This window comes from Ceratina calcarata, unplaced genomic scaffold (assembly GCF_001652005.2).
Source record: "Ceratina calcarata isolate Rehan_Ccalc_2016 unplaced genomic scaffold, ASM165200v1 scaffold235.2, whole genome shotgun sequence".
Classification (NCBI taxonomy): Eukaryota; Metazoa; Arthropoda; class Insecta; order Hymenoptera; family Apidae; genus Ceratina; species Ceratina calcarata.
This window is the reverse complement of record NW_017145399.1, coordinates 451407-464646: the sequence shown is the minus strand read 5'-3', so window position 1 is coordinate 464646 and position 13240 is coordinate 451407. Positions and strand designations below refer to the sequence as shown.

At 42.1% G+C, this 13240-nt stretch overlaps 1 protein-coding gene across 1 annotated transcript; it reads left to right on the top strand.

The window, feature by feature from the left end:
• The first annotated feature begins 229 nt into the window (after positions 1-229).
• Positions 230-13162, top strand: LOC108622719 (otoferlin). Its single transcript, XM_026811694.1, is given in 23 exon segments — positions 230-491; positions 566-707; positions 770-923; positions 1339-1504; positions 2888-3058; positions 3243-3428; positions 3871-4185; positions 4848-5177; positions 5896-6012; positions 6312-6446; positions 6567-6731; positions 7054-7326; positions 7392-7608; positions 8206-8432; positions 9055-9199; positions 9272-9545; positions 9672-10015; positions 10081-10211; positions 10463-10650; positions 10706-10941; positions 10996-11168; positions 11405-11505; positions 12736-13162. Coding segments are annotated over 23 exon segments (4536 nt in total). The 5' UTR covers positions 230-326; the 3' UTR covers positions 12917-13162.
• The last annotated feature ends 78 nt before the right edge of the window (positions 13163-13240 follow it).

Below are 13240 nucleotides of genomic sequence, written 5' to 3'. Positions count from 1 at the left end.
AGTACATGCAAATCTTAAGTCACTATAATTTTTCAAAAAACCCATGAATTGGTTTAAAATTTTGCAGGTAGCTTTTTAATAGTAATAGGAACCTATGATAATAAATTCAACATGTTAACATTGTTTAAGTATATAGCCTATACATCCTTAATAAGACGGATATGATAAAATGTGGAAATTCAATGAGTTAGATAATATGTACATGTAGTATATTGCAAACAAATAAACTGTGAAATGTGCTCAGCAAGCCAGTCGATATATCAAACAAACGAGAGAGTACATCGACCTGCATCGAAGGAAAACACAATCGAGTCTATCGAAACGCGATGAGCCCGAAGGTACATCGGCCAACTGCTTATCAGATTTGTGTGAAGATACTGAAAGCGCAGCACCTGCCGCAAAATGCGAACCCAATGGTTGTGGTCAAAGTCGGCAATCGGAGAAAGAAGACTGCGGTTCGCGAAAGAACCGATTCACCAATTTATAACGAAGTAAAACTTTGAAAAATTATTTACAAATATTTATAGATCGCTTTACCCCGCGTACATTTTCCACCTGATTACAGTACTTCGTATTCGACTTGTTATGCAACGAAGAAGAACTGCTCAGTACTAAAATCATGATAGCCGTGTATTTGAAGAGCTATCTACGTTTTAAATTTCACGGAAGCAGTAGTTTCGAAATTGCTTTAGTATGGGATCAACCAGGTGACAATTGTTTAGTCTCGCCTAATCAGATGGAAGAAGTTTGTCTATATCGATTCCGATAGATCGTCAATATCACCACAAATGGGCGATGCTAATGAATCATAAGGACCTCACCGCAGGGCCGAAAGGTTACGTCAAATGTAACATCGGGATCAACGTGAAAGGAGAGAAGATGAAAGTGCACCCTGAAACCGAGGGTGAGGATGACATCGAAGGGTAATTATCGTTGCTTGCTAATTGCATGAAGAAATTGAGAAAAACCATTAATCCTTCGTCCATCTAATCCTATAAAAAGTAACGCTTTATCAAACAGTAGAACCTCGAGCATCGCAAAAAAACATTATTTAAATAACATTACTTAAAATTTACTTCGTAATTTTCGAGCGTCTAATGAACACTTTCGGTCGTTCCTATGAAAATTTTGTCCCCAATTGTTCATTTATATGCATAAAGCGTTTCCGATTAGTTCACGCGGAAATAGCGACACGCTGCAACGTCCATTTTAATGTTACATGGAGAGTATTCACACGAGACGTGTCACGCAATCGATTCGCGCTGGGCTCGAGAATTGAGAATACGTCTACTATGAACCGGAGAGCATGCTCGGTTAATGGAAGACGAATAATTACAGGAACCTCTTGTTACCCGTCGGAGAGTTCCTACCCTTCAGGCAACGTGCGCGTTACATTTTTGCGATCTACAGGGCGGACGGTTTGCCGGACATGAGCAGTCTTTGCACGAAGAATGATTTCGAAAATATCAACCCGTTCGTGCAAATATCGTTCGCCGGTATGAAGGTATGCACGCATCAAACGGCAAAATTGCACAAGCAAGCAATATATTAAACGATGAGTGAAAATTGATTACAATATAATTTTATAGCATCGATCAAGATCAGATCAGTTTTTAGCTTGAAATCATAATTGCTCGTATAAACAATTATTAATTGCGGGAATTTAATTTTTATTTGAAAAACTATTTAGAAGACGACGAGTCAAGCATGGCAAACGTACAGACCGAGATTCAACGAAAGGATAACGTTCAGAGAAATGTTTCCGTCCTTGTGTCAACGTGCCAGGATCGCAATCAAACATCGCATCGACAGCTGTCGAACTTGCGTCGTGGCATCTTACATTCTCAATCTGAGCAAAATATCGCATTCTGGAGAGTCCGGTAATTCCTAATTGTCTCATGCATCTCCTCGAAAATTGATCGTGCGTGTCGGTAAAATTAAGGGAAAAACTAAAAGAACAACGATAACCAACAGCGAATGAGCGACAGGACCCAAGTAAATGAATTAAAAGCCTGAACCGTCGAGTAGGAATAACAGTTGCAAACGAAACGTTGATTAACCGGGACTGTTTGCTCCGTTCTATTTGTGCTTTAAATTCCTCCACCCTCTCAACCTCGCTCGCCCCTGTTTTCTGTCTGCATTTAATATAACCAATGTCCTGTAACGTCCGATTCGATTCGATTCGGTTTACTTTTCTCTTTTTCTCCGTTCTTTCCTACGTTGCGCATACCTGTTTCGATTGTCAGGTTTGATTACATAAAAAGAGGAAGAACTGCGTCCATCAATCGGTCGCCAATTTGTTTTTGGTTCAGTGGAAAATGAACACATTTCCCCACGAGTTCGCACGGTCACTGTTCTCATGAAAATTGTACAACGTAAAACGTATCATGGTTATCAGGTTTCCTGCCAACGTTCGGACCATCGTTCATTCATTTTTATGGTTACGGGTGTACAGAAAAGAACAGCTGCTTTGGGAAATGCACGGTAGCCCTTCCTTTCTATCGAGGCAGGGTTCTTCTTTCTTTGAAAACTGAAATGGATGACTCCGAAACGACGGCTGGAACTACAGCCGAAGTGGATGCTACCGCTCCTATTATCGAGGTATAACACCGGCACGGTGATCAATTTTCTTCTTGGACGTTCGTTCTTCTTTCGAACATGTCATTACTGTGATTTAAGAAGATTCAATTTGGAAGTGCAAAAAATAAAAATGTAGGAGCATATTAAATCTGTTTCAGTAGATGTAGTTCTTACATGCTCAGACGTATTGCACACTTGCAGTATTTACTAAATTATGTGAATAATTTATTTAACCAGATAAGTCAGAGGTCAGATTTTATATTCTGATTTGTCATTATTAACCTTTCACGATTCTATATTTTCAAAGAGGAGCTTGTGGAGGACGGAAGAGTACTACTTGGTCGCGGTACTGTACGACATAAGTATGATCGATCGGAAAAGGTTTTGGACGAAATCCATATGCTTCGAGATCAGCCTTGGTAATGCCGGGAACAGACAATACGCTCGCAGCCAGGTCTACGAGGACGGTGAGGACCGAGTACTCTGATTTGTCCACAACGTTTCCTAATCCTCGGAAAATTGCGGAATCTCGACTTCCCCGTCGTACAAACCGCGCTTCCATTCCGGCAATTACTTGTTAATACGATCGACAAGTTTGCACGCCATGTGCGGCTACCCTCTTCATTGTAAAATGTGATTAATTTCTCTCGACAGGAAGCCAGATGCCGGACCGTAGACCGGAATTCGAGAGCCAGACCGTGCCACGATTGACCGGGACGTTGGACGGCAAATATAATTACGTTCCACTTGGATCGAGAAAACCGTGCCTCTACGTTAGATCTTCGTGGCCGAATCTCGAGTGGAGAATACACAACAGCAACAACCTGGCTTACATCGCTAATTTCCTTGTACGATTTACATCCTCAGCACTTCCATCAATCCGAAAAAACGAAAGAATTCGCTGATCTCGTCCTTGCAATATGTTCAAATTTTGATATTCCTCTTCTATGTCAGGGAAATGTAAGCAAAAGTAGAAAATTATTAATCGAAAGTTGAACGATCCAGGTCAAGTTACTCTCGAACTCTGTAAAGACCGTGTGATTCGAACAACTCGTGTCAAAAACTTTGAAAGCTCGGTTGTATTATTAACCACTTAATAAGCGGCGCTATTCGATGATGAGATGGAGCACTCGTTAAAATTGCAAACTGTGATTAACATCGGGAGGTACGGTCTCGAGGAAATATTTCATACATCCTCGAAGCGAATTCTCGCGCTGCCCTGGAAAGTTTCTTATCGATGTTGGAACGCCGAGAATAATTCGAGGCAAATTTTAATTGAACGGGACACAGGAGGAGAAGTTGGACAAACTGGAAGGCATGATCGCGTTGGAACATCCGGACGCTTACAAATTCTACAACGAGACGATTCGTGCAACGAAGAGTCACTGCATCCGGTATTTGCATACGCTAGATACGGGCAGATACGACGACGAGGGTGGCACCACGAAGCTCGATCGGCATCGCGTGAACCTCTGCCGTAAAGAGATCGAGAACATACTGAAGAGGATCAAGATCAACGGAGAACTTCCGAACAATCATTACACGAGGATCGCGATGGTGCACGCGTACCAGTACTTGGCCCGAGTGAACAAGTTACGGGAAGACGTTAGTAACCGAGTTTTATGCGCTTTTATCAGGCGAACTTTTTGTTTGTTTAATGATTCGATCCACGCAAATGACTGGTACAAAAAATTTTACGCCCAATACGGGACCGATTACGGATTATTCGTTCATAAATTAGCTACTTTGGAAATCTGATAAAAAGTTTCATCGATATTCCTCCGCAACGGCTCACGGAAACTTCGATCTACGTAAATTCGGACTTTAGAATTCCAACGGAAACTCGTGAGGACGTATTCAATTTAGATCGCTATTCTTTCGTCGCGGTGAAAGCCCGGGAGAAAAAAGCGAGCTTTTAAACGCTTCGACGTGACCGTACGAACTTTCTTCTTCTCGGCTTTCTTCAACTAACTTGTTTCGGGACGAGACACTGATTTACGAGAAAGAAAAGAGCGAACTCGTCAGCCGGAACTTTTATTCTTTACGGATCTTATCCTATTTCTTCGTTTTCCTTGAAAATTTTCCGGAGAAAGAACCGTCGCGCGCTGACCTTTCATACGCGAGCGCCGCGTATCCTTGGGAAATAAAATATTTAAGGAGAAACGACGAGAGTCCCCCTGCTCGTTTCGCGTGCACGTCCCGATGGAAAATTCATTTCACTGGCAGCGACGCGTACCTACCATTTTACAAATTTACCCTAACCCTAGCCCCAGCACAGTCTCCCGCACGTTTTCATTTGGATGATAGCCGGCTCGAAGCGAGTGGCCTACAAGCGATTCCCGGCCGAACGGATCTTTTACTCTGAAGCGCTCACGGAGCGGGGACCACTGTGCGGCACGAAGATGGACGTATTCCTTAGGAACGCCAGAGACGACGAGGACGCCGATTACATCGCGTGTAAATTAGAAATGTTTCTATGGCTGGGCAACGCCGAGTACGTGAATGCCTGTTGGTCCTCGATACCACCCGGTTACAACGTGGATCATCACGAGAACGTGGACTCGTTCCCGAAATATTTCGAGTACACTCGTTCCGCGGTATGTCAATTTTTTCACGCAGCACGGAGCAAGGTCAAGTTTTGAACGGATCCGAGCGTAGACGCTTTAATTAATGCTGGCATTCAGGAGACGCTGCATAGAAATCACGGTATAATTTTTTTTTTAATTAATTACCTCGTTGCGCTATAGAGTTCTGTATTTCGCGAAATTTCATCTGTTTTTAGTATTCGATTGATATAAACTCTATTCATTAATTCTATGAGACTCGAATATTGTTATGTTGAACACCGCGTAATGCGAGAACTAATTTAAATTTTCCTAGTAAAGCGATCCCCGAGCGAACACGCCTTTTTACGTGGAATCGAATACACATTTACTACACTTGTCACACTATTATAAACTTCTGCAAGAATCTTTAGTTCCCCTGAAATCTACGTGATTTACATAATGTACAAGAAACAAAGCCGTGTTTTTTTAAATTGAAACGCCGTCGATCTCGTTACCCTAATATCCGATTGAGGTGATCAAACCGATTGGCTCAGACCCTTATACGAGTAACTATCGGTATCCGGATATAATCAGAGCGTCGCGCGTTGCCGGGAGCGATGTTCAGCGATCCAGAAACCAAACTTGACGTTGATCCCCCGTTAGAGCTTTCCGACACCATTTTCGGAAGAGCATTACCGTTAATACCGCTCACCGGAGAAATATTCCGACGCGACGCAACGCGACGGTGCTTAGGTTGCGCTCGTTGCAGCCGTTCCAATTGCGTGCTCACATATTCCAAGGTCGCTTTGATCCCGGCATGGATGCATCCGGTTTATTGGATCCGTTTGTACGCGTCGCATTTCACGGTTACACAGCTTCAACCAGAGTAAGTTTCATACGTCGATAGAGTTCATCCACGTTTCCTGAACTCAACCCAGTTATTATTATTATACCTACGGCCACTGCCGAGATTTCCGTGCGATCCCGTTTCGAGGAATTCAGAGAGGATCCGTTATTTCTCAATAAACGAAATCCGACGGAGACCAATTTCCGCGAATGCCAGATACCTCTCGCTTCCTCGTGACTTTGTAAGATGAAATTTTTATAAAGAGGAGCTTGAAAACTTTGAGACCGACAGAAAATTCCTAAGTCTTCTAAGGATTACTGGTTTACTATATTTTGAAGGTTCTTAAGCAAACGCTAGACCCGTTTTGGGATCAAACTTTGGTACTGTCGCCGAGGACCTTGCACGGAACGAAGGGTTACATCAAATCGAATCCGCCCAATGTAGTTGTAGAGGTGTTTGATCTAGATATATGTGTAAGCAGTTCGTTCATTATTATGCGAAATTACTCTTGCAAAATTATCTGGATATAATTAATTAATATGCAAGCGAATTGCCTGTTTTAAACATCTGACGGGGGGAACTGAAATTTGTAGGGTATAAAGGAGTTCTGCGGAAGATGCACGGCCATGCCATTAGTTAAACTAGCAGAGGAAACTTACTCGCCACCTGATTTCCCACCGAAACTTGAGTGGTACAAATTTAAATCGCAAAGGGAGAACTGGCTCGGCTCGTTGCTCGCCGCGTTCGAGCTTATAGAGGTGAGAGACAGAGAATGCCGATACTAATCGATATTCGCCTCGCTTTTCCCGACGTCCTCGTCGTTAATGAATCCTTCTGTCGTCTTCCGCGCGGATTCATCTCGAGAGTAATACTCACGCGTGTCCCCAAATTCCTTAAACCGCATTCACTCGAATGTTAAAATACAAAACCGGCGATTTAAATGATGAAAAAATAAAGCGATCTAAATGACCTCATAAAAATTATTTCCGTAATTGAATGATTTATTGCACGTCTTACATCGGATAATGAAGCTACGTAATTAATGGAAATGAGATAAGCGCGTTCATGCATCATTTCCAGACAAAGCCCGATAAATCCGTCGACAGGCCGACAGTTTATGCGACGACGGAGGACATCATTTACAACATCCCGGAAGACATCAGGCCAAGAATGACGAGTTACAGGCTCGAAGTTATATTTTGGGGCGTGAGGGATATGAAGAAGATTTATTACATGCCGGTGTTAAACCCACGAATCGTCGTCAAGTGCGCCGGGGTCCACGTGAAGTCTGAAGTGATGGAGAACGCTAAGAAATTCAGTAACTACAAGAAGCCTCACGTTATCGTCGATCTGGTACTTACTTAAAAACGGTTTCTCACTCGGCGAGTCTGAACTGATTCGAGAATACCATTCCTAAGGACATGCCGGAACTCGATATCTATTACCCGTCTGTCACCATAACGGCGCACGACTCGCGAGGATTCGGTTGCTTCAAATATGCCGGGATTTACATCATACCGAGCATGAACGTCTTTCTGGAGCAATTAATAACAGAGGAGGAGTACAATGCCCAAATACACGAGAGCAGATGTATACTAAAACCGCCGTGGGGTAAAAAACAACCAATTACCATTCGTGAGTCTTTTTCTACAGTCGTTCTGTATACAAAAACAGTGAATCTTCTAAGGAAATGGAATTAAAATAATATCAAATCTGTCTGAAAATGTATTTATAACATGCTTAAATATTTCGGAGCTACTTTAAGTTGTTACTAAATATTTGAACCGCTGAGCTCCACCAGCGAGAGTTAATAACGAAAGCTCATGGAAACTCTAGCGTTCCATTCGAATACCGTGGAAAACTTGGTTAATTAAAGTATCTGAGCGGAATAATAATCCGCGAATAAACGTTTTTTATCAACACTTGAAGAACATCCGCGAGCATCGACTGCCTGGCCCGGAAATCACGAGTCAGGATTAACTCGCGCCGAGTTATTAATGGATTTATCAGATTTGCCTTGTCTGTCTGAAAATCCTACGAGGAAGTTCATCGACCTTATCTTCCGCATTTAACCTATCTCAAATATTATTTTAAAAGCAGTGCATATTAAAACGAATTAAGTCCTTTCTCTGTCAATTTAAATCAATCTAAAATCACTCCCGGTTTTAACTTGTACTTTTACTTGTAACTCCGGAAAAAAGGTTTAAAAAATAAAATGAATTGGTTTTCAAGTACCGCTGCCGATCGATTACGATCCGTCAAAAGAGGAGGAGAACAAGGAACTGATTCCTTACAAAAAGATGGACGGGAAAATCTCGTGGATGAAAAAGATTTTAGGGTCTTTGAAGAGATTTCTTTCGCGTCTGTTTTCGGGCAAAAGGAAGAAGAAAACTATCGAGAAGGCGGATCAGGAGGACGAGTCGGGCGACTGGTGGACCAAATATTTCGCATCCCTAGAGGTGGGTGCACGGAAAAGGAATCACACGAGTAATCCGTTGTGTATGTAAATCGCCACGGGTCGTTGGTAAGTAGCACGTTTCCAGGTGGAGAGAAGCAGAGAGCTGGGGAGCTTTTCTCCCGGAGATCAGAAGCTCGTTGCGACGTTCAAGGTACAGAACCCATACCGCTTTAGCGAATTTTCACGAGCTTAGCTGTGTCTCATTGAACGGGAAAATAGGTATACAACGGGGAACTCGAGGTGCAGCCGCAATTCGCCGGCTTTCACGATCGACTGAGAACGTTCGAGCTTTGGAGAGGTCAGAAGAGCAAGGATACCGATTACGATAGCGACCATTACGTTGGAAAGTTCAAGGTTCATTCCTGTGTTTGGGATTGCGGAAGAGCTCAACTATCTGTACAGTCATATATCGTTCATTTAAGTGGACAGTCCTTTATTTCATCAGTCTGTTCTTTAGATTTATTATTTCTCTGACCTGTCCATCTTGTACTTTATTTTCTAAAAAAAATGTTATCTACCTTCGAAATTATTGATTAAATCCAGCTTCACTTGTTTTATTCATGCTTCGAGTAAAAAAAAATTAAATGTTGCAAGAATCTGCTGAAACTGAAATTCTATAACAGGGACGTATTTGTGTGTATCGCTGGCCGCATCCAAGCAAGCAGCCCTGCAAAACGAGAAGCGGGAGAAACGCGGCTAACGGTCTATGCGACGATTATCCGAGTACGGAGCCTGTCAAGCTTCTGGTCAGGCTGTACATTGTGAAAGGTGTGGGTGCGACCATTTTATTTTTACACGCAAACGAGCTCGCGCGGTAAAACGAATCGATTCGCTTCGTAGGCATCAACTTGCAGCCTAGCGATCCCCTAAGTGGAAAGTCTGACCCGTATCTATGCGTTCAGATCGGCAAAACGTACATCAATGACAACAAGAACTATATACCCAATCAGCTGAATCCCACATTCGGCCGGTACGACTTTAATTTCATCTGAACTGTCGCATTATGATTCTTTCATCCGTTTCATCCTGGAAATTCTCTTTTCAAGGAAACTCATCTCTTTCCCTATTTGAACAGAGTGAATTATCTACGAATCTCTCTCTTTTTTACTACTTTGTCTGCAACCTTCGTCTGCATTATGAATCTCTAGCTCATAATTTCTTGCAGCAGCTAATAAAATTCTCTTACAAAAAGTTAAGCTTCTGGATCAGGTTTAAGTCAAAGCGCATAAGGTGGATAAAGTGGATTACTTTACAGACTGTTCGAAATAGATGCGACATTCCCTCAAGATTATATGATAGTTGTGCAAGTGTGGGATTACGATGCTACCTCGGGTGATGATTTAATAGGAGAGACGAAAATCGATTTGGAAAATCGATTTTATAGCAGACACCGTGCTACTTGCGGCATAGCGAGGGAATATCAAACGGAGGGATATAATAAATGGAGGGATCGCGAGACGCCAAAGCTGATACTCGAACAGCTCTGCAAGAAGAATCATCTCCCTCCGCCAGAGTATGGAAAGGAATATGTAAAGATCGGAAAAAAGAGGTTCTTGCTCGATGACAAGCTCGTCGAAACTACTGGTTTGTTTCTAAAATTAACATTCCGGAATTGAAAAAGCTATGAACGATCGATCGATTTTATACAGACAGAGAAGAACGAATGGCTTTAGGTGTGCTTCATCAATGGCAAGATTTCCCCATTTGCGGTTGTGCTCTGGTGCCCGAACATGTCGAAAGACGGCCCCTTTTTAACACCGAGAGACCCGGTTTAGAGCAGGTTATAAAAAAGAAGTACTCATTTACTTAGACGACGTAGCTGGTAGAGATTGCATTCAAAGGGCGGTCTTCGCCGAAACTTTGATAAAATTTTTTTAGGCAAACGATACTCATCTTGATGGAATTAGTTTTTTTATTACCAAGAGTCATATTTCGTTTAATTATAACCTAAGGTTTTATATATGAATAGAGTTAATGTTATCGTAAAAACGACTTAATTATTGCCGACGTCAAAGCGAGATCTCCGCTTAGGGTCAACTGGAACTTTGGGTTGACATGTTCCAATACAGTGAGCTGCCTCCGAAATCGGCAGTGAACATCGCTCCGCCCGTACCGGAAGAATACGAAATTCGCGTGATAGTCTGGAATACCGAAGCAGTGCCTCTCGTCGACAGTCAATTCCTCACGGGAGAAAAATGCTCCGATATTTACGTAAAAGGGTACGTCGAACAACTGTTAATTTTCGTAATAAAAAATAATGCGAAATGATTATAGTTGGATTCATTACGACGACTACCAGAAGACTGACGTTCACTACAATTCTCTGACCGGCGAAGGAAATTTTAATTGGAGGTTCGTGTTCCGCGTGATATATTCGAAAGGTGAACGTGTCATGATCGTGCGAAAAAAATTGTCCGTGTTCGCTGTGAGCGAGACCGAAGAGAAATACCCCTGTAGATTGCACCTGCAAGTTTGGGACAATGATCATTTCTCTCCCGACGACTTCCTCGGTAAAACGAATGATTTTAATCAGTAAAATCGAAACGAATATCGGACGTTTTTAGGAGCATTGACCTTAGAACTGTCTAAAATGCCTCGGGGAAGTGCAAATTCGAAAACTTGTACTCTGAAACTACTCGACCCGAGTTTGCCAACTATAGACTTGTTCAAAGTAACGAGGATTAGAGCGTGGTGGCCGTTCAACCGAAGCAAGAATAGTGGACAATACATCCAAGCAGTATGTGTCACGAATTATGATCTTTTCTGCTCTGTCTCCAAGGAGTAAAATCTCTTCTACGATGATTAGAAATTCAATTCATAAGACTTCGATACTTCTCAATATTGCTTACCAGAAGTGTACAACGAGCATCGCGCTACCTACTTATGTAACTCGACCTTATTTTCTTTTACTTTTGTTCCGTAGTATTCGTAAAATATTGAAATAGGTTCACGTGACGTAACATATCGATTCAGGGGAAAGTCGAACTGGAAATGTCGATATTACGAGCTGAGGAGGCCGACGAACAACCAGCGGGCAAAGGAAGGGATCCGCCACAAAATCTGCCCCCGCCAAAGTATCAAATTTCATTTTATTTGCATCACCGCGGTTCCTGACGTTTCATTTATAAACTCCAATTAGTCGGAAAATCCAGTTGGGAAAGTTCTATTTTTCAGCGGAGAACTTAGATCCGAATAATTTCTGACAGACATCAACCCGATAGAGACGTTGAATTCCGATCAATTTCGAATACGAACAAATCCGTTTTGAGCTCGGTAAAGAATTGTCAAATTAACCACGGGACATTTAACGAAATATTTGATTATCTATTATGAGAGAAACTTATGGCTATTCAGAGAGTGCAATTATTTCATGCAATGGATCGTATAAAGCTACACGGACGGAGCCGAAATAAAATAGCTGTATAGCATAATGACCGTATCAAAGCTGACTGCATCGCTCAGCCGCAAATTAAATTAGCGTAGATATCGCCTGCCGTCCGACTTAAACGCATTAATTTTCGATTTTGACGTGTATAACTGAGCAAGCAACTACGAGTAACCAGATTATTTCGTTAAGTCGGCACGGTTAATTCGGGACTCTGACGGGCAACGTATCCCTGGTTAATCTTTAGATCTAGCTATCCACTTAAATTACCCGTCTGCTACGTCGCTGGCACAAAGAAAGGTCGAACGATAAAATTAACCGGTGTCCCATTGTACGAATAGTAATCACGCCGAACGCTCGAGTTCGTTTACCCGTCAAAGAGACGTAATTTTCTCACCAACTTTTCCCCAATAAGTTTTCAATCTACACACATTTTCATCTGGACGAAGTTTCTTTCCGCTCGACATACATTTCTAGTTAATTCAGTCTTTTTAGTGTTGAAGCACGAAGTTCATTTATAAAAGCAGTTAAATAAATGTTCATAGTAGAAAAGAATTTGGACATAAATTATAACATCCAGTTATGTTAATTCCGAATATTGAACGTGCATATATTGCACAACATTAAAATATTTGAAGTGTACAAATGTAAGAACGTTGAACCGATAAACATTGCGTTAACAGTAAGACCAAAAATTTGAAACACGTGAGCTGGAAATCGGATCGATAGTGACTGGAGATCATAATTAAATCCCAGTCGGACAGGCATCCGGCCTTTATTAAAGCGTCATTATGTAATTAATCAAATATCGGTAACTGGCTTTGTTACTAATACCCGTTCCTATATTCATGAATTCATTGAAAACGCATCATTTCTCGCGATACAAATCCATTACGTTTGATCTTCCCTTGATTCATAGCCGACCCGACACCTCGTTTTCTTGGTTTCGCAACCCGTGGAAGGCATTTCGCTACGTGGTCTGCCGTTATTACAAATGGAGGATAATTTGCTGCTTCGTCTGCATACTCGTGGTACTGCTGGCTGGCTGCGCGATCTACGCTTTCCCTGGCTACTTCGTCAAACGTCTTCTCGGTGCTTGAAAGAATCGGACCAAGTAATCGAGTTTTACCAACATACGGCACGATACGAAGACCGTTTCGGTTGTAAATTAGGAATTGGGTCGTAGGACGGATGAATTATCGATTTCGACCACTTCACGACAACGGCAGCCGGTATTTCGGCGCTGTTAATTATGGGATAACACAATGACCTGGTGAACGGGCATTTTACTAATTGACAACTCGTTGTTTATTGCCAAGTCCGAATCAACGATCTAATCGCTCGAAGCCAATGGAAATAACCAGCAATTTATTATACTCGTTATAGGTATTATTGTTATGTACTCTTTCACCCAGTTTATTCAC